Here is a 27871-nt window from a genome sequence, read left to right as displayed (position 1 = left end):
CACATTTCAATTAACCTGGGCAGTATTTTGTGAAATAAAATGCAATACTGCTCATTTTTAAAATTAAACTAGTTCAGCTAGACTGGTTGTTTATGGGAAATACAAACACTTAAGCATCTACTGTGAAGCAGTGCACTTCCTTTAGTACATCTAAGCACACAACCCACAATTAAAAACCCCTAATAAACCTTTAATTAGAGTTTTTTTTACAAGACAAGTGACAAATTACATTAAAACATCTGAATTTTTAAATGTCTGGATATTATACACCTTCCCATCTGTCTTGCAGGTAGGGATATTGGTCAACATAACAGTATTTTTAATGGAAAATAAGCTGCATAATAGTACATATTACAATTATATAAATGTACAGTGTTTACATAAAATACATCAGAAAAAATGTAAGGATGCAGCTAATATCAAGCGCCACCTTGGAAAAATGCAACATCAATTTGTACATTCACTCTTGCAACAGGTCATAAAAAATTCAGGTGCACCAAAGTCAGACTGAAACATATAAAAATATAAACATTACCATGATGCACACAAAATACAGCAAAACTCCTTGCTTGAATTTATTTTACATATTTCCTCTGTGCAATTACAACAGATTAAAAGTTTAACGTTCCAACACTTTATAAACCCAAATACATTCTCAAGAAATGCAGTGCCAATAATAAAAAAAGCACAAAGTTAAGGCACAATTAGGTTCTCTGCTGTGGGGAGTGTGCATCAGGTTTCTTACATTTAGAATGTGCGTTGTCTGTACATCTTCGTGCTGCAAATACTGCACCCAGAATTAACTACACTGCATTTTTAAAAAACATGACCGTTCAGTGAACCTAAGCTTATTCAAAGAATACTGTATATACCCCTAATTTCAGTATCCTCCTAATTTATTTCAACTGAGGTTTAGATATTGCAAAAAGGAAAATACTTGAAAGTATGGCATTTTACAAATATAATCAGATCAGCTTATTTTTCTATTAATCCTTGTACAAAATATGGTAAACATGTTCATAATTTTTCAGTTTAAAGAATGCCAAACGTGACAGCCTTTGACTCATGAAAACAAGTAGACTTCGAAATGCAACATTTTCTACCAAAATGATTTCCGAATAGTACAAAGTGGCCAATTAAAACAGGACTAGGCTACCAGAACGTTACATTCATTATGTGGGCAGGGTACTTATAAAAAGTGTGTCTAATCCTTTTAACACTTTAATGGACAAAAGTTTGCACTTTCTTTTCATATTATACAAGGTGGTGATTTAGACTCACAAAAACTGTCAGGCTAATGAGAAAAGGGTATGTGACAAGTCACACTACATAACTATTCAAAAATGTCAACCTGCCCCATATTCTAGAAAGGTTGTGTATTTGTATACACTTGTATCCATGTTCAAGATTAGAATATTGAAGCATTTGCTGAATTTCATCTGCATAATTAGTAACTGAAATAACTGAAAAAATTACAGAAAAAATAAAAAATTACGGAATGCAGTAAATGTGCTCCAAAAGATAACCTGGATATAAAATAAAGGGGTAAGGATTACGGTGCAAGGGGTTCCTGTAGTCAAAATGGCAGTGAATGAAAGAATGGAATGCAAGCCTACAAAACTATGTGGCTAACCATTCATATTATTGCTCTTTAGCTCATGTATGCATCATAATATCCATGATTTGGAAACCTTTTGAAATAGGAGAAAACGGTCCTTGCATTCATACCATCCTAAAATAGCTGTTCGATTAGCTAAGGTTTTTAATTTCTTGATCTCTGAATGCAGATGCAGTCAGTAGAACATTTACTGATAGGTAATAGAACATGAAAGCTTATGATTTGCTTTTATACAGACGATTCCACAATAAGCTACTGCCACCACCATATACATGTATTTACAGCACCCCCATCTAAGAGTTTGTGCATGCCGTTTTGTTTTACTAAAACTACTAAAGGGATTACATCACCCCAAACATTTGTAAGAAATAAATATCCACATTATCATACAATTTAAAGCTTAAATAGGGGCATACTTTAACCAGCACATGCAGCTACTCAATGTACAGGCTGACTAAACCTTAAGTTGTTTTGGGGAGTTGGGGTTATGTAAATCTTTTACATGTGCAATTACAACTGGAAGCCTTTAATTTCCTTGGTAATCTTCAAAAAACAAGTTCATTTTATCAGCCCAGAAATAAAATCCAGTTCCTTTGTGCACAGCTCCTGCACAGCTGCTCATTCTGATGGTGGCTTAAGAGATTTTGAAGTTCTTGCTTACGTTTGCTTTGTATATATATATAAAAAAAACAATTCTTAAGCTGCCACCTCAACGGCACCAGAGCAGCGCTTGAAAAAGAAACTTTCACCAGCTTCTGTTGATGTGGCTCCAAAAGGTCTTGGACTTTTTTAAACGAAGGAAATGTTTTCATAAAAAAGAAAGGAAGACAGCATCCGCACCAGAGCCCTCTCATATTGTGAGCAGTTCAGGCGGTGGTTGGCACACTCAGGAAAACCCCGGAGAGTTGCCTGTGTTGGTCCGGTGGCGCAGGTGTGACATAGTTTTCATGTGTTTGCTGGAGGGCTTCAGAGGAGTGTTGCAGTCCACAGCCTGAGGAAAGCGCTGGTGGTATCGGTCAAGACGAAGGTATTTCACGGTTACCAGCTTCCCTGGAGAGAAAGATTAAGGGGAGAGGGTTACTATGAAAACCAAGCCACAACTATAGAACATACTAGTACCCAATACCAAGGGCTTAAATCAAATTCCATCTGTGTACAAACTACACTTTGCCTGAAGACTTCAGTTTAAAACCAGATGGAACTTTTAAAAGGGTAATTTAATCTGATGTTAACATTTGTTGCTCATATTCTACGAATGCAAGATCGAATATTCTTATGGTCGTCATGTGAAGTGTATAATGGTATAACTCTGAATGGGTAAGTTACTCAAGTATCAGCCTACAACAAAAAATAAAACCTCTTAAGGTGGCTATGACTTCCATGCCATAGCAACCTGATCTCTCAAAGTCATCCAATTCTCCAGCTCATGAGCAATTTCTCTGTTTTGCATCTTCCAAGAATGTCCTACGCTTTCTTCTCTTCAATGACTACCAGTGCCTGCTTGCATCCAATCCTATTGCTCTCTTCTTCACTGCCACCTGCAAATCCTTGCATCTACCAGCAGCCTGGTACATCACTCATCTTGCTAGCTGCTTAAGTGTTCCTTTTCTTCACCCTCCTAAAACTAGTGCCCACTCAGTCTCTCACATCACTGCGATATAGGCATCTCAAGCCACCTTAAAAACCATCTATTCAGATTGCTGCTGCAGGCCGAATGATCCATCTTTACACACAACCTATACTCTTATGAGTTTGTCACTGGTACGTCATTCTACCCACTAAGAGATAAGAACTCACATAACCTTAACTATAATACATTTTGCCGTCAGGCATTTGTATTACAATCAAAATATTTGATGTAGTAGCAGCAGCATTTTTTGTATTCTAGTTTTAAGTAACAGGCAAAAGAGAAGTTAAATTACTGGAAAAACAGCACAATGTGATTAATCCCTTTTCCTAATGCAGTTGGAAAGGCAACCATTTGCACTCCTTCCTGAATTAAACATATGTCGATGTATTGCAAGTATACCGAATCGATCTTCCATACACAATTTAAAGCATTCAACTTAGATCGGAAGTCCTGTGGATTTCCAAACCACATGGAAGACGCATTAGTCCCTGAAAAAACCAAGCAGTGTGTGTGCACAATTGCAGTTGCAAGAAAACCTGTTTATTCTGTGGTTATTAGATCACCAAGTTACCATAAATATTGTGCTGAATAAACCACATGCTACAGCGTTAGCTTTGATGAACACCTTTAATATGAAACGTGTAAACCTTAAAAACTTTGAATACGAATTCTTAGCTTAATATTTATAAAAAGCTTACTTTGACGGCATTGTATGGGGATAAGGGAAAAGAAAAAATGCTCATCACACTCCTGCATGTAAACACCCACTTTGTTACAATAAATATGTAAAAACTAAAACCAAAACCAAGGAATGTCTAATGTCTGATAAATGCATCAGAAAAGGCAACAATGGTCACATTGTTGAAAAACTGTCACCTACTGAATCATAGAACTGACAGTCTAATCTTAAAGACGACTCATGGAACAAAAACTGCATAATTAAGATGTTTAGGCTTATTTGTCTTACCATCAAACCAAGAGCCATGTAATGCCTTGAAAGCCTTGCCAGCATGCTCAGTGGACAGGCATTTCACATACACACAGCCCTGAAACAGGCAAAGGGAACAAAGTTATACTTTTCAAAAACAGTGACAGCTTCATAGATAGGTGTACACTTGCTCTAAGGGACAATCAAACCAACCTCACGCGAGTTCTTGTCCACCGAAATGTGAACAATTCCATCATTGTTACTGCACTTCTCCAGAATGGCCTCATGAATTGCCAAATCCCAGTTTTCACCAACCTCCCTGATGAAAGAACAAATTGTATAAAATACACAACCCTGGCAGCTCAATCCTTTAGTGATGCTGTTGAAAGGGCTTTACAGGCAACTGGTTGTCCACTTCACCTCCACCAATAGGTAGAACCCACCTGGATGATGCAATGGCAGCTAAAGTGCACCAGTACACTCACCACACACCAGCTTACAGAGCAGAGTACTGAAGCCAGCTCATACATGGGGATTATCAGGAGATATTAATTGGTAAAGGCCAGGAGGGGGGATTCGGCAAGGACACTGGGGTTAAGACCCCTATTCTTTTCATTAAAATCTTCTGTGGTCATTTAAATCCCAGGTTATGATCAGGACCTCCATTTTACACCTCAGATTTGCCCAAACTTATAAAGCATTTAAATAAAATGTAACAAAAGTACATGAATTGAATCACTATGTTTAGTGACAACCCCAAAACACAGTGAAAAGTTACATTTTAAGACTAGATATGCATTTTAATTATATGCAGGCTCAGTTCAATGACGTTTCTACACAAAATACCAAGATAAAATTGGCCTTTTAAATCTAAAAACTGTCAATTCAATATTTTAACCTCTTTTCCAAAACATTTAAAAACCGTGTTCCTCACCCTTTAAAACAGCCACAAAGCACTGGGACCTGTTCACTATAAGTTGCACAGTAATCTTGAAGGTCAAAGTTATACGACAGTTATAGCAATTTAGTAAGTAACAACTTCATTTTACCATAAAGCATGCTGACACAAAGCGCAGTTTGTGAAAGATCTGTTCTTTCTGAACAAATTGATATACAAGTCATTCAACTGATTCAGGAAGATGGAACCAAACCAAGAAAGTATTCAGTGCCAGTCTCAGAGAATGGAGGAAGAAACTTGGGAATTCAATTTGATGCCATAGAGTAAATGCTAAGCAATCGTACATCAACTAACAAAATAAAAACACATATACCCCTCATATAAAAAGCATGTACACTTGAGGATGGTGTGTGATTCATTTTAAGGGTTATTTCAGACAGCTATATTTAACAATCTAGAAAATACTGAATTAATAAAACTAAACATCTTATGTACATATTGTAGAAGAAGTGTAACCATCTTTTTGTAAGGCCCAATGTACATGACTTCAGTTGTGAACATAAATACACCTTGGGGCAAAAACACTGATCACCTTGATTTGATGTGTTCAGAAAAAGTCACTATACTATTTTATAACTTCCTATTGGTTCTCCACTAATTTATTCCACCTTACTTGTGGTGATAATCATTTTTTTTATTTATGTGCTTCTACAATATTTTTTACTTATGTCTTGCTGCTGTTAGACAAGCTAAGCTCTCATTAACAAAAGGGTCTATATATCTGTTTTACACAGTAGACAATACCATTGTCAAGTATCAATTTATACAAAAAATTTTAAAACAAACCAGCCAGGCATTCAAGTAGGATTTCAGAACAAATATTAACCAAAACAAAGATGTGCTACTCGACTTCATTCATCGTCACAATAAATTTTAAACCAAAATGCCAAAAGCAATTCTCATCCACTAGGAAATATAAAGACGGTACTCACATTACTGGATCAAACATGTTGCGGATTTTCAAACATGGTGTTAAACTGTTCGGTGGAGAGTTTCTTCTGTCAAGTGGAAAAGCTGACAAACAAGTAATGCATCATGTCAGTTTTCTTTACCATAACCCTTAGAAAAAGCTACATGATGAACTGGACTACTAAAGACAGAATCAATTTACTCAAGACTAAATCTCATTAGAATGCAATACCTAATTCTGTATGCATTTCTTAAGACTTAATTTCCTTCAAACACACCTTACCAAAACCTCTATGTACCAAGCATGAACTGGAATAGGGTATTACCTTTGCCCTGCCACACTTTGGAAGGGATGATCGACATTTTCTCACACACTGTTGATGGCTGGGTCCACCTCCACACGAGGAAATCTGCTCCACCTATTTGCCGAGTTTCAGTCCGTATTCTAGATTCATTTGCCATAAGAAAATTCACTGCTCTCTCCCACACTTTTTTCATTTTCTTCCTGAGAGAATTTAAAAAAACTTTTAATACAGACAGAGGAGAATATTCAGAGATTAATACTATTAAAGAACAATATTATCCAAGATGGCCTCCATTATACATGAAATAACATACCTGTTCACTGGCAGGATCAGTGAGTCTCGGACATGGGGAATAGGCAGGTAGGGCTGCAAGTCTTTGTTTTCCTGGAAAGCTTCATTATGGCTTCTAAGTACATCTATAAATGGAAAAACTATTTTGAGCAAGCTAAGCCCATTACTGTTTCAATTCATCTCACATTCTCCACTTAAAGTTTCCATTGACAATTTTTTTAAAAATCAGAAAGTTACCTATGATTCTTTCCACCATGTCATACATCTGTCTGGTCTCTTCTTCCTCCTTCCTACAGCGATACTTCATGTAATAGAAAACACCACATACTATTCCAATACCTGCAAATAAATATTGAAACATTTAAGACGGTAGAAGGGACTGCATCACTAGTTTTATAAGTGTTTATAAAATACTCCCATAGGATTTTTGTCTTTTAGTGAGAATTCATATTCTAGTCCACAATTCTAAATAAATCTTGAAGGCTTTTCTTTCTATAAATCAGATAAGCCAGTTGGCATTGTATAATTTGCAACCTTGCGTTATCAGATAAGACGGGTATAATAATGAGCAAGCACTATGAAAAGCCTGGACTTAAATAAAAAAACAGGTCTGACAAACAATGGTTTGCCACTTTTAGAAAAAAGGAGCACTATGCTTACCTACGATACAAATCACAACTCTGTGGATAACGGTGAGAAATGCACGTCGAAAACGGCAGATAAAGGACATGTTGGGATGAGTGGATTCCAGGTATTTTATTTCCGAAACATCTGTTACTTTGTCCTTGGGATCACTGCCAATCAACCTTCCAAGACAAAAGGAGGGTTATTAATGAACAAAACACAGAACACCTTATGGCAAAATTAGTATGTTAGCAGTAGTTCCACTTTTGAACAGCAAATCATAGCACATCCCCGTTGTTTGAATGGGGAACACTAGAGCTCTAGCCCAGGATCCAGACTAGAGAAACCTACTCTGTAGCAGCATGACGACACAAATTAAGAAGCAGCGACCCACAGACCTCTAGGAGATACGGTGAATGTGGAAACAATGGTAACAGTAAAGAAAAGGCTTCTCTTAGAAATCTAAGGTTCACAAGAAGCAGATTCATTTTGATACAGTGCTAATTATGTAATTTACCCTAATGACATAAGTGCTCCAAGAGTTTGCAAAGTAAAAAAAAACGGTTCATCCAAAAACTACACGCAGCTGCACAGAAAAGCGCAAAGTAGAGGTTTTGCATCTTCGTTGAAATTCTAGAGAACTAAACAAACAGCAACATCTAAGACTGCATTCCAAAAAAGTTCCAATAAGGATGAACTCGGCAGTGAGTACTGTGTGCTCTGGAAAGAGCAACAGCGTGTGACAGTGGTGTAAAGAAAATAAGCAACCACTCTGTTAAGGACTGTATTTTGGAGCTGGCTTGCACTTGTACTAAAGATGGCCGATGTACTTTTTTTTACCACTCTGTTATGACCCTTAGACGAGTATATACAATTTTGCAAGGTCCACACTATGTTCTGGTTTTAAATCCACTCATGCTATTTGTTAATTTAACAACCATATACATGCACATTTGGCTGTTACGGTTATCCAAAGCAACTTACACCTGCACATATTTATACAGCTAGGCATTTCACTGGAGGAGGGTGAAGCACCTTGCTCAAGGATAAAACACAGTCTTACTAAGGATGTGAACCTACAACCTTCTACTTACAAGCCCAGAATCCTAACTATTGCTCCATACTGCTGCCCCAGTACCTTTTTTTCAGGTGTGTAGGTTTACGGAAAGGCAAAGCACAACAAAAAGATATTTCTAATCAGCTTCTTAGAATGTAAAGAACATCCTGATCGCAAGCTCTTTAAAAGAATCTAGAGAGACAAAAATCAAAAACCTTGATTAAATGATAGTTAATTTTGGTTTCCACGTTGCTCATCAGGTGAAAGCCTCTGCTTACAGTGCAGGGCCTGAAACATGAGACTGCTCGTTTGAATCGGGGCTCGCTCATCAGATGCATGTCTGGGATCCAGCCAGGGGCAGGCACAAAGAACCACATACTTCCAGTGCCTTCCAGTGCCAAGAAGGCCTGGAGTTGACCTGAGTTTCTTTTGCTTGCCGAGGGACTGCTGGCAGCTTATTCGCCTGCAGGATTATCAAAGAGAGCTGCACCAGACTTTCTTTGCACCATTTCATTGGCACAGACCAGCTTACCTTATTCCTACGTCACCCTCGCTTTTAAGGATCCATTTGAGGGCGGTGGAAACATTCTTCTCATATTGTGGATTGTAAAGCTTAAAGTCAGAGATTGAATAATATTCATTAGGACATGAAAATATATTTGCTATTTTGTCAAATGGCTTTTCAACAAACCCTTTCTAATGTGCAACCCAAGCAGTTTTGTGAAAAAGGACTGAAAAAGGCAAAAGGCCACTTTACGTACAATCAGAATGTTTTGAAAATGTGCCAAATTATAAATAAAAGCAATCACATAATGAAAAGTTTAATGTGCAGCTACAAGATATATTAATACAAAAAAAACTTACAATTAAGACCTCTGAAGCTTCATTGATAGAAAGACTTCTGTTTGCATGATGGATATGATCACCACAGTCATGTTCACCTTAAAGAATTAGAACAAAGCACAATTGCAGTAATATTTGTGCAAAATAATTAGCTTTTTACCAAGTATGATCACACATGGAAAAAAAAAGTGATAATGCTGTTTTTTCAAATATTGGGGAGCTTTTTCTTTGTCCATAACTACAAAGTACAAACTTCACTAACATCTCACACGGCTTTATGTTCACATTAATGTAAACATCATCAATTTTCCAACCGCTTTAATGAACTTAGGGTCACAGGGGAGACGGAAACTATCCCAGCAGGAAATGGATACTCCCTGGTTGGGACACAAACACACTCACACAATGCTAGCCACTGCACCACCGTGCTGTCCTTAATTTGATATTAAGGGTAACATAAATCCCAAGTTCTTCCCCCCCCAAAAAAATTTCCTAAAAAGTCAGTCATTCAGATTTTTCTTGAACTCTGTGACTGTTTCCAAAGAATATAAAGACTACCAATCTAAACTAGCAAGGCAAATAAAATGAGGAAAAATAAAAATGCTTACCTGCTATTTTGGCCAAATGGTCATGTAGATGAAGTAAAATCTTCAAAATCATTGCCTTTTCTTGATCTTTCTGTAAAGAAACATTTCCAAAAATGATCAAATATGGCAATTGACAACATGAGCTAAATTATGTACCAAGATCTATAGGAAGGACACCCATTTAAAAATTAAAGCTACACAAAGTATTCAGTGGCAGTGCTTGGAAAGCCATAGGGATCTCCAGGAGTTATGAAAGCACCAGCCAACTATGCCCACCCCACCCTTGCTTAAGCTGAGTCAATCATGCACTGCTGCTTGGGGAATCCCAGTCACAGTCAGCTAGTGACATGGCCCAGGCTCAGAACCATGACCACAGAGCTCAGGGAACCAAATATGACAACAAGATGATGCACCAGGTGAGGTAATTTACCAATTAATTACCACATTACACAGAAACGGAAACAAGCTTCTGATACAACCAGAAGCTTTTATAGGTTTCAACTGCTTACAAAACACTTATTTGCCACAAAAGAGTAAACAAATCTTCTATAAAAGGCATATAAAGCATTAAGTGCTTTAATTTTTGATGGGTAAGAAAACCAAGAGATTATGACTAAATAAAAAATATATTTATTGCTGAAAATTGTTAAGTTTTAATACAATTAAAACAAATAAACAAGCAATAGTTTAAAGAAAGGGAGACTGAAATTTGCTAAATCCAAACTGAATGTTACAAAACTAAAAAACGATGTTATGTATTGTGATTACTTTTGAATATACTCAACATCCTGGATTATATCCCAGAACAATTTAAAAACCTAAACCATAAAGCACAGATGCACATTTCAAAGAGTATACTTACATAAGCGTTATCAAAATCAGTGCCAAATGGATGGTTCTTTACTGAAAAAGAAGAAAGATTATAGAAATGAATACATAATGCTTGATCAGCTCCCATAACTTGAAATTCCTAAAGACGCTCCTATCCAACAGCTAACGGGTGTACGTAGTCAATGCTTGGGAACTAAGAGTCGTCTTCAACTCTTTCTACTTGATGCTGCATTTGTGTCTTTGAATGCTAGGTCTTCAATTCACAATTGTATTTTCTAGTTCTCAATTGCTCCATCTGAGAGACAATGTACATCACCATTCCTAAAGCACACAGTAGTGCCACATTAAGTGCAAGAGTTCTTTAGTCGATTTACCCACCTCCTTGTTTGATTTTGGGTTCTGCAAGCCTATTCACAATACCATTCTTAAGCCAAACATCTAATTTTTGTACGTCTTCATGAGTTCCCATGTTTTTCTGCCATAGAAACACAAGGGAGCAACAAGCACCTTAAAAAGTCTAAAGGTGGACTTTGGTTTAAGTAGAAGATGTTGCTCGCCAAACATTTTACTTATTTGTATCTCAACTTGATGTGGTTCCAGCAGTGTTATAAAATTACAATTTAAACTCTTATTTCTGTCTCTGACTATCTTTAACCACCATCTTACAGTTTCTTATCCATCTTCTGCATTATTTCGTTCACTTATACATGCTTGTATCACCACTGACATGTTTATATACAATAGCTCCATAGGCATGCCAAGAGTTAATCATGCACTTTTAATGGATCTGCATGCCACTGATCCATTTTTAATGAGCGTAATAACTTATTTTGAATAATAACCTTTTAATATTAAAAAGTCTTACCATTTAGCATGAATCTTGCCCTTTCTAAATTCTCCAATCACGGGCTCATACCTTGACACTACACGGCACACCAGCCTACAAGTGCTCAGTTGTTAAATGGCTACAAGAGGGACGGAGAACTGACTTCATACGTGAAAACACCTGTTCACAGAGGTATGTAGATCCAAATGCTGCAAGCATTGAAAATGTTACTTTCTTTGAACAATCAAATTGGCAGGGACTTCCAACAAGTCATAATGGAGACATTGTGATTGCTTTTAAGAGCCTCAGCTGCGTTTTGTAGATTCTGGAACTTTTGAGTCCCATTAGTCTGAGTACTGTACTTCAACATCCTCAACACCCATGCACTAAACACTGACAAATCCATGTTGCTAGTATCAATGCTGGTTTAAATCAGAAAAGGCAATGCCAAAATGTCTGACTTTCTGAAATCTGACAAAATTCTGATTCCAATTCTCGCTTGTTCACTATAAACTCGGTAACATGCATTCTGCAATGTTTTAAGTTCTTTCAGGTGTTGGACATAGCAGAAAGTAGAGGAGCCAGTCAAGAGGAAAAAATGGCAAGTTTTGCAAGAAATGCTTTGCACATTTTGAAAAAGACCTATAACGGGTTCATTCCTACGCATGGTGATGTTAGCTAGAAAAACTAGTTTTGCAGCTCATTTTTTACTGATCTGGGGTAGTTTTTACCTTTTTCTTCAAAAAAAGAAATCTTGATTGCATCAAGACAGTCCACAAAGTGTGCCAAAATGTTCCCAAGGCTGAGCCAACGATCACTGCTGTAAAGCAGAATATTCTTGTTCACACTGCCCATCTCCTAAAGCAGAATTTAAAACTGTCCATGTGTCAAGGTAAATCATGAAACGAGAAAATTCATTATTTTCACCCGTCATCACATTATTAGGTTGATTCGAACTCTTGGCACAAACTTTTTTCTAATGAATAATAATTTGCTTTCTCAGCAACCACAATTTGGTCCAAAATGTTATCAGTGGCATGAATTGCGAGCTTTCCTGTTGAAACAATAGGCTAGCCCTGCTAAAAACAGTGCAGTAAATAAAGCAAGTAAATTTTTTCTATACCAAACATTTTTTGGTGGGTATCATGTCGTAAAGAATTACAAAACAGTCAAGCATAATTTATCATTTTTTAATTTAAATTCTTTGTGGCTTAGTACACTTATTGCACATGCTGTTTAAAATCCCTTCATGCCTGCTGTAGGTTGTTGACCCCAAAGTTAGACTTTTCTTCAGCTAAACCTTGATTATCAGAGTGATCTTCAGCACCAACGTTAATTAAGCAATTAAGGATCTATCCAGTAATTAAATTATTGGAAAGATTAATGCCCTTAAATCACACAAAATAGAAGTACAAAGGTTAACAACACCTGGCTAAAGACGTGCCAAAAACAAAATGCAAACAATGCAATGCAGGCACTGGAAGGTCATACCGTTATGTCCAGTAAACTAGTGAACTTCACCAGCAATGTGAAAACATACTGAAGGTTATATCCAATGGCTTATAGTTCTTGACAATAGCACCATAATCTGACACTCGAGGGTACCATATATCATGTCTCTGCTCTGGGAAATGAGGCTATTGCGTGTTCAAAAGCAAGGCACAACAATAAACTAAGCTCTTCCCAAGAACAATAGACAACCAACTAATATGATATGATCACAGGGATGTTTTTTTAAGCTTTAACCCAATGAAAAGACTAAGTGCTGACGTCTTTCTAGCAGACATCTCAGATACTGGAATCATTCCAGCACTTGTTTTCGCTTTGGATTAAAATATGCCCAAGGTTTTTTCCACGCCTCTACCTAAGTTTTTTGCTACTGCTTGTAACAACTTCAAGAGAAAATAGAAATTTCAAACTTTGGAGTTACCTACTGCATGTACACCGCCTGTATAAAAAAAACAATAACCTGTACTTTCAAATAAGTTCTTCAGTTTTTCCCCCATCTTTTTCTTTGAAGTGCTCCAAAAGGCACTTGTAACTCAGCTATAAAATTAACTGACTTCTGCAGAGGTTGCGAAGGAACGTAAACGGCCATCTGTTACCACAGGACCCCGATCAATTCCCTCTCAATGAAATTCCTCTGCTCCTTCTGAAATCTTACAAACATTTCTTCTCATTGAGCTACTAGCTATCAGAAAAAAACCCTAATGGGTGAGCAGAACACAATCTAAAAAAAATAGTCTCTTTCCCAAAAACTTTACTGTCACCTATCGTCAAACAAATTCATATGTTGGATGGGTGCATGTACAACTTTAATGCGATGCAATTAAGATTAAGCATCCTTTAGGGGTGATGAATTCAAACAAAACTATTCCTCATTCTCTCTTATTCACATTAAGTTTAAATTTATTTTTTTTCTACTCAGCTGCAGAAACATACTACAAAGCAAAATATGCATTACCAACCTATTTCTTTTACTGAATTAACAACTAAAATGTCCCTATTTCAGGGGTTAGAAAGGATGGACAGTGATGAGCGCATTTCAAAACACAGTAAAATCTATACAGGGTAACATGTAAAACATACAATTTACATCACAAAATAGATGAAATTTCCAGGTATGCTGAGGGCCTTAATCTGAGATACAGAACGAGGCAATAAAACTTCCGGTGACACGAAGCGGACCTATTACATTGTAAGCAAGCAGACTTGTGAATACATCTCTTTTAATCCAATAGAAAAAATGCTTTCAATTTCAAGACAGTTTGGTTGACATACAACTTACTTGTTTTACCCTGCATGCAGGTCACTTTAGAACATTTCTAGGTGAAATGTCTACTGCACAACCTGTACTTATTCGCTTATTACATGAGTCATTAAAATAACTAGTGAGCAGGAAGGGGCACATCACGTCACAAGTCACATGAACTCACTCTCAAGACCAAAGGTTTGTGACAATATGGCAACTATCCAGTACTGTCACGAAGTTCACGATCATGTGCATATTCGGAATTTGTCAAATTGATTGACTGTATTGCGAAAATGTTTTTTTGTTACAGCAATTTAATAACCTGTCTGAGAAACAAACTGCAAATCCCCTTTAAGTAACATCAGTTCCTTTCAGGGGAAGGGATTATGACAGAGTTGACTGGCAACTGTAAGATACAAAAAACACTGGCAAAGTTGATTCAATGGACTAAGCCAGTTTGCCATTACATTTGCTTAATTTGCTCATTAATGCACCAAATAATTTTGAATAATGAGGATTGTGATCTTTTGATTTTATTCGCCTTTTTCTCAACCATAGGCATTACATTGTCTTATTTTTAGGTCTTGTACTTATTACACATGTAGTCCAATGCACTGTATTTGATTAACCTTAAAAACATTAAAAGGCAGTTTTGCTGCTTTCACATTTCAGGGCTGTTAGTAAGTATTCAGATATTCCTGACACTTAATGGGATATTGATTTTAACATCTGAAACTGAAGTTCTTGAAATGTACTTGGCTGCATCTTAATGACAATACTTTTACAGCTCATGTAATTCCTTTACTCAACTCAGCTTTAAATTGTTAAAGTTCTTACATGTAGTGAACTGCAAATATAATGCAAATCATTTTTATGGCTTTTTTTCCCCTCACAAAAATCATTTGAACTAGTAAAATCAGATTCATTTTACTTGCTGGAGGAGGAGTATGTCACCAAAACATTGCTATGAGGATGGACTGCAGTTTTTCCTGAAGCAGTTAAGTAAATCACACATTTGCAACTCCCTCCTTTTTACTACTTGCTAGCATTCTGGAAAAGATGTAAACCGTATATTTCATTGGACAAATAAGAGGGAGATTAAGAAAATAAGGAGATTCTGGAGTTTGGCCTAATGAAGCACAGATTTACTGTAAGCATTTGCATTGATTTAGTCAAATTTCTCCACCTCCAATCCCATCTCTCAATCCTGATGTCAGTCTAATGCTTAGAACTGATGGTGTGACAATCCAGCTAACCGATTTGAAACCCGACAAGAAGGAACGTTGCCTCCTGAATATTTGGAAAAACATGCATCTATAAACAGTTATACACTTGCATGCTGCACTTAACTACGTGGATGTGAATTAAAATTGAGAATAGAGGCGCTTTACTCAATGGGGTTGGGAGTGTGGAACAAGCTACCCAGCCATGTGACTGAAGCCAATGTTTTGGTTTTCATAAAAAAAACAGCTGAATAAGATCCTGGGATCAATAAGCTACTAACTACCAAACAGGCCAAAAGGGTCAACTGGCTTCCTCTTGTTTGTAACCTTATGTACTATAAGAAACTTGTTGTTTTATGAATAGACATTTTAGCTAGTTTTGCCTGCACTGGTATCCAAGAGGTTTGTCTTTGTGACATTACCCAAAGGACCCAAACAATGTCTTCCACAACAAATGACTTAAAATGAAGCTAACTTAGATAACAGAGAGTAAAAACATGAATTAAATTTTCGTTAAACTGCACTATATGGTTTTCAGTGAGTTTCTCTCTCGAGTGAACCCAACCTTAGTCCTGGACAGCTACATACCTGCAGGTTTTATGGATGATCCTCATCTCGCACATTCCTAAGTCTCGGGATCTAATAATCACTTAACCAGATTTGTTCAGGTAGCAAGAGGCCATTGGAAATAAAAATGCCAAAAAATCTTTTGAGGACCAGAGCAGATCACCCCTGAATGATACAATGAAACCCTGCATTTTGCTCTTTTAACTGTTACTAGTAATAGAAAAAAGGAACAAAATGCCAAAACTCTTGCAAGATACAGTGTGCATTTGTTAAAAACCAAGAATGGAACAGGGCAGGTTTAATTACGTCTTCATCCAAGAAAACAGTCCAATCAAAAACACACTGACAACTTCAAAAACGTAGATTTGTTTGAGTAAAGGAGATTAACTCCACATGAGAAGAAAACAATTCCAAAACAACCAAAGACAAAAAGTCAAAGGCGTAAATACAGATTTCCATATACAAGGGTGTTCTTTTTAAACCCCAAAATAATTAAAACATTTCCAATTTCACTGGCCCCAGACCCTTGTGTTTGCCTTGCTAGTGAACCTTGCACGTATTGGGATGATTTCAAACACTGAGCCATAAAACTGTTCAGCCCTTGATTTCAATGACTCTCAAAAAACCATCACAACGGCGATACACAACTCTCTCTCCACTCCAATGACAACTTGCAAGTCGGGGCCAATCTTGTATCGCGTATTCCGTTAAAAAGGAGCACTCAACAGCATCCGGCTTTTAATGAAAATGACATACTAGAGCGTTATGGGGAAGGGAAGGAGAGTCAATCCACTCCAAAACGCTCTGAAACCGATCATTGGGTTTCTAACAGGAACGGCCCCACGTGTGTTTATCATGCGCTGTACCGATCCCCGTCAGACGACCGACCGCGTCTGAGATTTTAAAGCGACGGTCAACCGGTACACCGCTTTAGAGCTGTGCCGATCTGATAACTGGAAACAAGCTGACATTTCGCCATTACTCTGCATTTACCTCGTATACATTTTGCGCTACTAATCCCCAACCCCCTTCTTTACCCAATTAGCATTCCCAGCCGATCAGAAGACGGACCGGGCACCCTTTTATAGGGGACTTTTCTAGCATGATGCGCTGTCGAGACATGCGGGAAGGCCGGCTGTACTTACTGACGACCTCGGCCTCGGCAGCGCCGGAGCCCCTCATCCGCAGGTACATGAGCCCCAGCAGCAGGAAGAAGAGGCAGGCGGCGGTCAGCAGGAACATGGACAGGTAATGGGCGCTGAAGCCGCCGGTGGCCGACACCTCCTCCCGTCGGAACTGCTGCAGGAGCTCCTCCTCCGGCGCCGCCGAGCCGAACGCGTGGTTCGGGCCCGTGTGGTTCGAGTGGTTGGACCGGGGGCTGCCGGCGGCCGGGACGCTGTTGTACGAGGAGTAGCGGGTCTTTGTCCCGATGCCGAACCGGCTGCTGCTGCTGTTAATGTGGTTGTTGCTGGCGGCGGCGGCGGCAGGGTTGGAGCCGCTCCGTCCCCCGACTCCACTCGCCCCCATCACCCCCGAGAAGAGTCCAGACGGTCCCGCGTAGCCGCGGTACCTCAGGTCGCCGCTCAGTCCCGGCTCTCCACGGCCATAAGTCTCCTCCTCCGTCTCCAGCCGGTCTCTATTCTTCGCCAACTCTTCCTCTTCCTCCTCCGCCCCCCGGCCTCTCACCATGTCTAGACTCCCAGAGGCGAGCTTGTCATTTACTACGGTTACGCCGCCCTCCACCCCCCTGGCACCTCTCTGAGGAGACGGCGGCGATTTAAACTGACTCCGTCTGGGGCTCAGTCGGCGGTCGCGGAGCCTCTCCTTCCCCGACGCGCTCTCTTCCTCCTCCGAGTCGGAATAATCCCCCGCCGGCTTACCGCCGCTGGGAGGATAAGACGCCCTGCTCCCGTTCACAGCCCCGGCGCCCCGCTCTGTCTCCCCCTCGTCGAAATCGTCTTCCTCGCCCTCCTCCCCGTAAGCCCCGCGACGGCGCACGACGTCCCCCCTGCCTCCCCACAGGGACGCCACGGAGAGGCTCTTCCTCCCTTCCAGAGGCGCCGAAGGGGTACTGGCCAGGCTGCCAGTCACACAGACGCCGTGGCTCCTGCGGGCTGCAGCTGGGGAAGGAGCGGTGGGTGGAGGCCTGCGCTGCTGCTGCTGCTGCTGCTGTTCCTGCTGCTGCTGCTGGTGGTGGTGGTGATGCCCAGAGCCTCGGTCTCTCCTGCCGCTGTGGTGCAGGCCTCCTTTCTTCTGGCCGACTTCGGCATCCGACTCGTCGGAGCTGAAGCCCAGAACGAACTTGCTTCCCCCGCCGGGGCGCTTGTCGTGCTGAACCGGGACACCGCCGGGGCTCCTGCCGCCTCTCGGGCTCAGGTACGTGACGTCACTGCTGGCCGGCCTGGCCGCGAGTCCCACCGCTCCCGCCGCTGTGCCGCCGCCGCTGTTGATGCTGCCGCTGCTGCGGGTTTTACCGGTCCTGGTTCCTCGCTGTGGCTGCTCCTCTCGTAGCTTCTTGAGCTTTTTCAAATACACGGGCCGGGTACTCTCAGTCACGGGTCCTGTGATGACACCCAGTCGCTTTAACTCCGAGTAAACCTCCTCATCTGTTAACTGTGCTGCCGCCATCTTTGCTCGACACTCACAGCTCACACTCAGGGCTCCGGGGGGGAAGTGACGCAACCAGACCAGACCCAGACAGTGAACTAGTTCACTCAAGTCACGCAGGTCTGAGACTTGGCTGCTGGGGGCAGATTGAACATCTGCCTACCTGCAGCTTTATGAACACGGTGTAACCCGCCCCATCGGCATGTAATGACTAAACGTGGCTCTCAGCGCTCTTTATTGGTCTGAAATCGCGGTGCATTGTATTTGGGTTATTAATTTTAACTATGACTACTTAGTGATTTTTTTGTAGCTAGGATTTATTTTGCCGTATTCTCACCAGTGCGTTTTGTTTGCTATTTCTAATATTGCCATTCAAAACAAATGTAACAAATTCCTGAGATAAGCCAGACAAAGCGAGAGAAGTATTAAGAGAGACGTTTTAAACTTTTTCTCTAGAAATGTGTTAGTACTCGTGTGAAAACAGGGGGTTCCAAAATTCGTCTGAGACGAGTCTAATTACGCACAGTTATAATTGTTCTGTAGTAGCCAACATGAAATACTCAAAACACTTCAACAGTTTCATCAAAACAAAGTAATATTCACCGTATTATTTCTTCCTTTTAATGTCCCCGTTTTCATTTTTTATTTTAATTAAAAGCCATAACATTAAAGTACGCAACAAATAAAGGAAAACCTCTAAGGAACCGTGGCGTTGCCTGGTGAAATACCATTACAAAGTTCAAAACTGATTAAATTAATCTTTCGTTGTTACCTTTTAAAACAGAAGGTAAAGGAAAGGAAAAACTATTCCAAATAAAACTCCTGACACAAGAGGTGGAATCACGTCAATGAGAGAAATAATAAGTGGTATCCATTTGGTTGTGAAATTCTATATGTATCAAAGTTAAGGTAGGGAGAATAATTGTATCTCATGGTGTTTTCCTTTCAAATTATATTTTGCTGCCAAGGTAAAAGTGGGATTGGCATAAAACATGTCATTCTTTCACCGAATTGCTTGTTTATAGTAGTGGAAGTGATGAACCGAGAAAATACCTAGAAATATATAGGAATCAGTGTGTAATTTGTCTCTTAAAGGACTGTAGATCAGACACAGGATTACAGAGTCATTCTGGGGAATGTGTCAGGGCATACAGCTACCAAATCTTTTCCACTACATTTTCTTCTTATTGAGCCTGAAACAACTGAAAGTTGTGAATAAAGTTGAGTCTGAGAGAAGAAGTTATTTCACTTTAAACATAGCCCTTACATAAATGATAAGACTACATTTAAATGATACCAGACCTCAAATACTGTCGCTGGGGCAAGTGTAGCTGTGAATGGTTACATTAGCAGCAAAGTAAAGTACCATTTAGAGTGCTATGAGCATAAAACGTATTACAAACGAGAGGAGGCTTTTTGTCACACCTAGACTGTTTGTTAGTTTGTAGCTAATGAATCCATGGATCAGCTGTTTCTTCAAAGAAGCCAAAGTATATGCTTCAACAATGTGGGTACAGTAGGTAGCTTTTTTTCTTACAACTCTTCCATCCATCCATTTTCTAACTGCTTTTTCCATTTCAGGGCTGTGGGGGAGCCAAAACCTATACTGGCAAGCAAGGATCCACACTGAATGGGACACCAGTCAATTGCAAGGCAGGGATACAGACATGCACACGCTTGCACCTAGTGCCAGCTTTACAGAAGCCAATTTGCCGCTCTGGAATCCATTCAGAGGCGAAAGACCAGACATATACCTGGACTCAAAGAAATAACCTATAGCAGCAGGCTAAACAAATTTATTTCTTTTAGACCTTAAAACAGAAGACCACAAGGGGACATGATTCAGGTATTTAAAATCTTCACGGCATCGACGAACTGAATCCACTGGACTTCTGCAGCGAACCAGAGGGACTAAATAAACACAAGGGGAAACGATAGGGATGTGCATTCAAAACTGGAAACACTTCTTAACACAAAAGCACAAAGAATGTTGTTATTACAACAGCTTCAGTATGAATGCATTTGACCATTTTGGATTATTTAAATCACACTAATCTAAACTCTTCATACTCCACAAACCAAGATGAAGTACACAGAAAGCCAATATGAAGTTGCATTTACCTTCACAGCACATTTACCAATTAGATATATTCGACTCAATGTCAAGAATTTCTTCAATATCATTTGTTTATCTCTACATGTGCATCAAACTTAAGGCTTAAGGTCATGCTACAAAATACAATTTTGTCAGGATTAGCTGGATTACCACATATTTGCAGTATCGCCTACTGTGGATACTCTGTTTTTAAACCCCAGATTTGAGAGTTTTTTTTCAGTTCCATATAAGTTCCCTTTGTGAAGTGACTGGGAAATTGTTGAACATTTTCTCCCATCTCAGCCAGTGAACTCTGTAAGTCTTTCAAGGTTTGCCTGGTTAACCACAGTATGTTTCTATTAGTGCCACCACAGACATGGAACTTGTAGAGAACAACAATGCTATTAAAATTACATTAATGGTGTAATTTGGGGAGGTAAAGTAACATGGAAAGTGGCACTACTGCCTCACAGTTGTTAGGTCCTAGATTTGAGTCTGGTGTGGAGCACCTTCTGTCTGGAGTTTGGATCTTCCCCGATATTACCGTCATAACTAATAACAGAAATTAAAGCCTAAATAGTACCCTCACATTTTAAGTATGTTCTGATTCTTGCAATTAAGTAATGATGGTTGAGGATGTTTTAAAATAGCTGAATAGTAACATAAACTTAATTTAACCAACCTCAAAACTGGACATAAAACCTGTAGTACTGTATATTGAATATTTTAATATTTTATATCCCAGCCAACAGCAGGGTGGCAGAGTGGTTAGCTTTGCTGCACTGGGGTCCACGGTTTAATTCCCGAGGTGCTGTCTGTGTGGAGTTTGTATGTTCTTCCTGTGTTCACGGTGGATTTCCTCTGGGTGCTCCTGTTTCCTCCCACACTCCAAAGACATACATAGATTAGTTGGCTTCTGGGAAAATGGTCTCTGGTGTTAGATTGTGTGTGCCTGCGCTTGCACTGCAAGGAGCTGTTGTCCTGTCCAGGGTGTATCCTGCTTTGCCCACATTGATTGCTGGGGTCTTGCTCCCCCACGACCTTGAACTTGGACAAAATGATCAGAACATGGATGTATTTCTTAACCATTAATCTCATAGATTCTATTATTCATATTCATATTATTATTATTATCATTATTATTATTATTATTATTATTGAACTGTCCATTGTTCTGCAAATAGATTTGTAATAAAAAATTACAAATAGCCCTGACCAGACTTCTTTTTTTGTGCTAGCATTTATTTGTGCACAAATACTGTAATACATTATGTGAAACATTACGATCTCCTATACTTTTCCACTAATAAGGAATTATTTTCTGAACACTATGTGTGTGGATGCTAACATATTTTCAAAGCTGGCTCTGACAAAGCTAAAACTTTGGAAAATAATAAGAATTCCTTACACTTATATGGCACTTTTCCTGGACATTCCACTCAAAGCACATTGCAGGTAATGGGATGTCATCTCCATCACCACCGGTGTGTAGCTCCCACCTGAGTGCACTAGTACTCTCATCACATTTCAGCTATCAGTGGGGAGAACAGAGTGATGAAGCCAATTCATACACGGGGATTATAAGGAGGCCATGATTGGTAAAGGTAAGTGGGAATTTTGGTCAGGACACTAGGGTAACCCCTCTAGTTTTTGTGAGAAGTGCCTTGGGAGTTCTCACAAAGACTAGACCAAGCAGAGTCATGACCTCAGTTTTATATCTCATCTGAAAGAAAGTATCTTTTTGCCAATGTAGGTCCCACACCAACTGCATGGTGAGCACCCCCTACTGGTCTCACTAACACCTCTTTCAGCAGCAGCCTTAGCTTTCCCAGGAGGTCTCCCATCCAGGTATTGGACAGGCTCACACCTGCTGAGATTCAGCAGGTTTTCAGTTATGAGTTGCAAGATGATATAGCTACTAGCTGTAGAAATGGGGAAAATTATATAGGAACATAAGTTTCTGGAATGACTAGAGAATATTCCCAAGTTCAACATAGGCACTGGATGTGAATCTGAGTCATCTTTGTTATAGCATTGATTTTTCCCTAAGTTTGTCTTGATCAGTCTTCACAGTGAACTGCATCATCTTTCGATCTGAGAGCCAGTGCATAGCAGTTGCAGTTCTTTTCTCATACTAAAATTAATTGGGTTGGGCGCCTGTGGCACAAATGTCCCGGCTGTGGCCTTGTATGAAATCTTATTCATTTATATGGTTTACAATTACATGCAAAGCTACATACATTTGATCCCATTACTATGGCTGGGCATTTTAAGGAAGCAATGTGAGAGAAATACCTTGCTCAAGGATACAGTAGAATTTGCACATACTGTACAACCTTCCAGTTATAAAGTTTTAACCTCTGCTCTCTGCTCAATGTTGATAACACATGAACTGACCATCCTTCACAATATCCTATTTGACACAAAAAGAGCAGAATTCTTGTTGGGGAAGAGATTTCAAGGATAGAGGATTCCCCAACATCAACCAGGTAACTCTCTCCTAAATTCAGCTCTTATCTGAGTATGAAATGCAACTATTAAAGTTTAGCAATTGTAGCTGCTCTCTACAAAACACATATCTCTTTGCTTGGAAAGGTAATGTAATAAGCAAACCTTTACACCTCTGTTATCACCTTCAGGTTATTGTTATTTCTTTTGCAGTAAGCACATGAATCTATGATAAATATGTTTTTAATACTGAACAGGTATAATTAAAATATTTCCAAGTTGTCCAAAAGTTGGTTCAAAATAGTTGATCGCTATTCTGTTACACAGTTTTAATGGATTCCTTGCTTACATTATTTTTGGGTAATTACAGCTAAAATGAACTATGATTAAACTATAGTACATGTAGATGTTTATTATGTTATTTAGGAATAGTAAAGATATTTTGTGCTAGACAGCTATTTGTATTATTTTTGGTGTAGTACTGGTGTGTGCTGAAGGTGTAGCATGGTATAGTGAGTAAGCCATTAAACTCATAACTGGCAAGTTGTGGGTTCAATCCCCCAGTGTGATCAATGCTATTGTCCCTTGAGTGAAGTACTGTGTCCCTATAAATGGGGACTGGCTGTGTTGGGCACTAACCCTTGCAGTAGGCAAATCACCTGTCTGGGGGTTAGTCACATGCTCTATTAACACTAAGAAATACTTAACGCTATGGTAACCAGGACTAATTTTGTCCCAGAGCTACTATGGCTCTGGGATGGACTTCACCTTTTACTTGTGTGGAAATAATCATTACTAAGCTTCTCTATATAAGTAAACCTTAATTTAATTAAGATACAACATTGAATAAAAACATCTAGAACCACATGCCTTTCTGATCTTAATATTTCAGTTGCTAATAATGTCTGAGGTTTAAAGTTTCTGCATACAAGCCAGAATTAAATCTTTTAGTTACATCCAAATAAAAAAAAAAGTTGCTGGAGGAACCTGATTACCTGATTACAATTACAATCAAGAATTGCTGACCAGCAAAGAAGGTTCACGCTGCCTCAAGTGAGAGTGGTATTTTAATAACTGACTTATCCTTGTTATCGCTTAGATTTGTAAATGATTTACAAATATATAAACATTTGTTACCCTGTGAATAAAACATTTAAATCATTCTAACTGATTAAACTAATAATGGCTTTGTGCCATTGTCCCTCAGGGAACAGTACATTCTTTCAGATATATTTAAATCTTTTAAATAATATTTTTTTTCTCAATATATAGATTTTGTCCTAAGACTAGTCTGCCATCTAGTGCCTCTCTCAAAGCTGCTCAGCTCCCATTGTGTGAGAGACAGGTGGCTTTCAGAAGAACTGTCCTTTTAAGAATCTGAATGGTTGAATTCACCACTAGAGAGAGCCCTGCGAGACAGAGCATGGCACATGAAACTGAAAACACAGAAGGAGAGAACAGTAGAGGAGTCAACCCTGATCAAACACAAAGGCAGTAACATGAGAACACACCTCACAATGGCTATAGGACGGGTATCAGGTTTAGGCGAGACTAATGAGTACAGTATATAGTTGTTCCGGAAATAAATCAATGATTATTTGCATTGATCGTGCTTTCATAGGTTGCATTTTGCCTTATTTAAAATAACATTAAAAACAATTTTGCCAATGTAGTGAGTTGTATGCCCATTTTAGTTATGGATACAAGCCTTACAGAACCATTCATTTAACAAAACTCAGTATCTTCTTTCCTCTTTCATGCACATCCTTTATATCCAAAGATATGTCCTTCACGAACCACTTCGTTTTCCATTCTTGTCTGTGTTTATAGATGATCAAGGAGTCTTGAATGCGTAATGTGTTTTAGATAATCAGGTACTGTACTCCTGAAAGTCATAGAGAGACCTAAGCAGCATGCTGCATGGCTGACAAGTTCTTTTGAGAAAGTTAAACTCTACCCATTCCACTGCTCACAGTGTTTCCCATCTCTCCTTTCTGTAGAAATCTTTAAATTATGGTTATTGCTGTGCTTTGCTAACGTTATTACCGCTAAGGCACTAAAGGATTGAACAGATGACACGATGGATTTAAGGCTCTTTATTGAGCTCACTGGCTGTACAGGCGATAGATTCCAGACAGTCTACTGATAACAATCATCTCCCATAATGTCAAGCACAGGCAGGCACATGGCTGGATCCAGACTCACAGCCTATGAGACCCAGACCCAGTGTCATTTGTAGGCAGTCTGTTTACATACCAGCTGGGGGAGTCCATAGGAAAGTTTCATTTATCCAGGCACTGGGCACCAATGGGAACCAGTAGGAGCTCCCAACCAGCCAGCATTTGGCATGGCCTGTTAGACAGTAGTAGATCATTGCATTTGTTTTAAAATATAGCTTCTTACGAAGTGAAATTGCATCTATTCTGCATTTGCTGGTGATTATTTTGGTAAAAAACTTTTTGGGAGTCATACTGTAATACAAAAACTACTCTGTATGGAATATTTTACCATCTAAAGATGTAAAAAGAAACAAGGCAGAATCATTCCGAAGATATAGCTTACAACGCAAACCAAGATGTTAAATCAAGCTTAAAGGATATACAGTCTCAAACGGAATGGTTGCTGCTTGTTTCTATGGCTACTTCTTAGGTGCCAAATGAACCCAGATATTCTGTGTAGGTCGCAAATGTCCATTCTTGTCCTGAATGCCCAGTGTGTCTGCGTCTTTCAAATGTATGTTCAAAGCATCACCACCTGAAGAGCTGGGAGAAGTTGCAAAATTGGTCAAGTAAAGCCAGTAACCAGCTAATTTGCCACATTAATAGCTGGACTGAAAGTCCAGAAACACACATTTTCTCAAGGATCAGACCAGGGGAAAGTACTATTTTATGTACTGATATCTTGTGTGATCTGTAGAAGTTTGGAAATACAAGATCGCTTTAGTGCTCAGTATGTCATCTTTTCCCTCTATTCTGCTGTAGCACCATGGCAAGGTACACCAGGAATGTATTTCTTAGTCTGTGAAAACTAGGTTGAGCTTAGCCTTAAAACAGCTTTTTTAAATAAAAAAAATATTTCTAAAGCCATATATTGCAGGTTGAAAACTATCCAAACTTCTGTCAGCCTAGACGCAGTTAGGAAACAGCTCTGATCCGATCAGCTTCTTTGATGTTGCTGCCATGCACACTAAGCTACAAAAGACGAGAACCCGGTTTATCAAGAAATTTGAACAAAGTGTAAATTGTGACTAACGTTTCCCTGAAGGAAACACAGACAGGATCTATTGTGTAAATCTAAAATAAATCTACAAATTGCTTATCTGTCACACTTACTGCCTCAGAAATTTAAATAGCACTCCCAGTCGCTTCTTTGTAGAATTAGAGTTGTGTCACTTACCAGCATTGCATTCTGCTTGCTCATAAAAATGTAGTCATATCTTACCATGATTTTCAGATTACTGGCCTTGATTAAATAAAACACTTCCTGCCAATCACAGATTCCAGAGCCTGTTTGATGATGGGTTTCAAATGAGTGGAAGAAAGAAGCTGTTGGCAAACGAAAGGCCACCATAAAGACAAGACATACATTTGTAATTCTCAGCCTGTGGGTGGCTTGTAGGTTTGATTTAATCTGGGTAATTGTCATTTTTGGGGAGGAATTTAACTTTTGTATCTGGATTCCATCACTCATTTTCAATTTTAAATATATTTCTAGAATAATTACCAGGCACAACCTGTGCAAATGTAGATTAAAACACAAAAAGGTATAACGGTAATCATACAGAATTTGCATCCTTACATTGCTTAAAGATGTGAGCATGGGATTTACAAATTAGAGGAAGCCATTCTGCTTGTCTTGTCTCTTTAATTGAAATTTAATTACAACAATCAGGCCAATAATCTCATCTAGCTACTCTTTAAAATATCCCAACTTGGCTGGGAAGTTTGTTCCATACCCTCACACCTTTTTGTGTAAAGAGGTGCCTCCTTAGTTTCAATTAGTTATCTTTAGTCTTTGACTAAAGATATTCAGTCCCTTCATCATTAAAGTGATTGAGCACGTTAGTCCTCTTTCTTTCCATTTATTTTATTTTCTCAATTAGGTAGCTTAAAAGAATAACAAAAAATAACTAAATTTAACAAATATGTACATCATGTTCCATAACAAATATATCATATCATATTCAATAGACAGTGGCCGAAAAAAACAGGTGCAGGATAACCCAGCCTTGCAAAAGTCTAATATATAGTACAATATTAACCAAAACACACAAACCTGATATACAGTATATTTTTCACAACATATATAAAAAATGTGGAAAAACAAATACACATTGTCCAATGTTTTCAAGTGGTTTTACCAAATTTTTCCTACACAATATGGAGCATAGTCCCATATTGATCAAGCCCATGGCTGCCTGTAAAATAGCTTTTCTTCTTCTACTTATTTGACAAGGAAGAACTGCTCCACAGGTCATTTTATAACTTTACATTGTAACAAAGACACGCATGCATACAGTATGATTAGGTGTGTTTTGTACCAGACAGTTGTATGAAGGTTTTAATGTAACAGGGGGACCTTGCAAACTCCACACACACAGGAACCAAAAGCTGGACTCAAACTCAGGGCTCTGGAACGGCAGGGAAGCTACACTACCGTGCCAGACTCATCCAGTCTCTCCCCCTTTACACTCATCCTCCTACAGTATCTCCAGTGCCGTCCTCTCTAGAATTCCAGACTGCCACAAACAGACAAAACGGGGTATCATTGCC

General features: G+C 39.1%; 1 protein-coding gene across 1 annotated transcript; it reads right to left on the bottom strand.

The window, feature by feature from the left end:
- Window positions 1-169: 169 nt before the first annotated feature.
- On the bottom strand, window positions 170-18657 carry lemd3 (LEM domain containing 3). Its single transcript, XM_088644643.1, has 13 exons — window positions 17095-18657; window positions 10613-10653; window positions 9772-9841; window positions 9185-9261; window positions 8853-8932; window positions 7300-7445; window positions 6877-6978; window positions 6662-6764; window positions 6370-6548; window positions 6067-6148; window positions 4390-4495; window positions 4216-4294; window positions 170-2668 (listed from the first exon to the last, which is right to left on the bottom strand). The coding sequence occupies exons 1-13, from the start codon at window positions 18575-18577 to the stop codon at window positions 2505-2507; spliced, it is 2712 nt and encodes a 903-aa protein (XP_088500769.1). The 5' UTR covers window positions 18578-18657; the 3' UTR covers window positions 170-2504.
- Between the last annotated feature and the right edge of the window lie 9214 nt (window positions 18658-27871).

The sequence above is a fragment of the Lepisosteus platostomus genome, chromosome 9 (assembly GCF_059453375.1).
Source record: "Lepisosteus platostomus isolate fLepPlt1 chromosome 9, fLepPlt1.hap1, whole genome shotgun sequence".
NCBI lineage: Eukaryota > Metazoa > Chordata > Actinopteri > Semionotiformes > Lepisosteidae > Lepisosteus > Lepisosteus platostomus.
This window is presented reverse-complemented; position numbering and strand designations above follow the sequence as displayed.

Coding starts and splice junctions, on each gene's coding strand:
- lemd3 (XM_088644643.1), bottom strand. CDS start 18,577: ATGGCGGCAGCACAGTTAACAGATGAGGAGGTTTACTCGGAGTTAAAG. Junction 8,933..9,184: donor AAGCTTCAGAGGTCTTAATT/GTAAGTTTTTTT, acceptor TCTGACTTTAAG/CTTTACAATCCACAATATGA. Junction 7,446..8,852: donor GAGGGTGACGTAGGAATAAG/GTAAGCTGGTCT, acceptor TTGTCTTGGAAG/GTTGATTGGCAGTGATCCCA.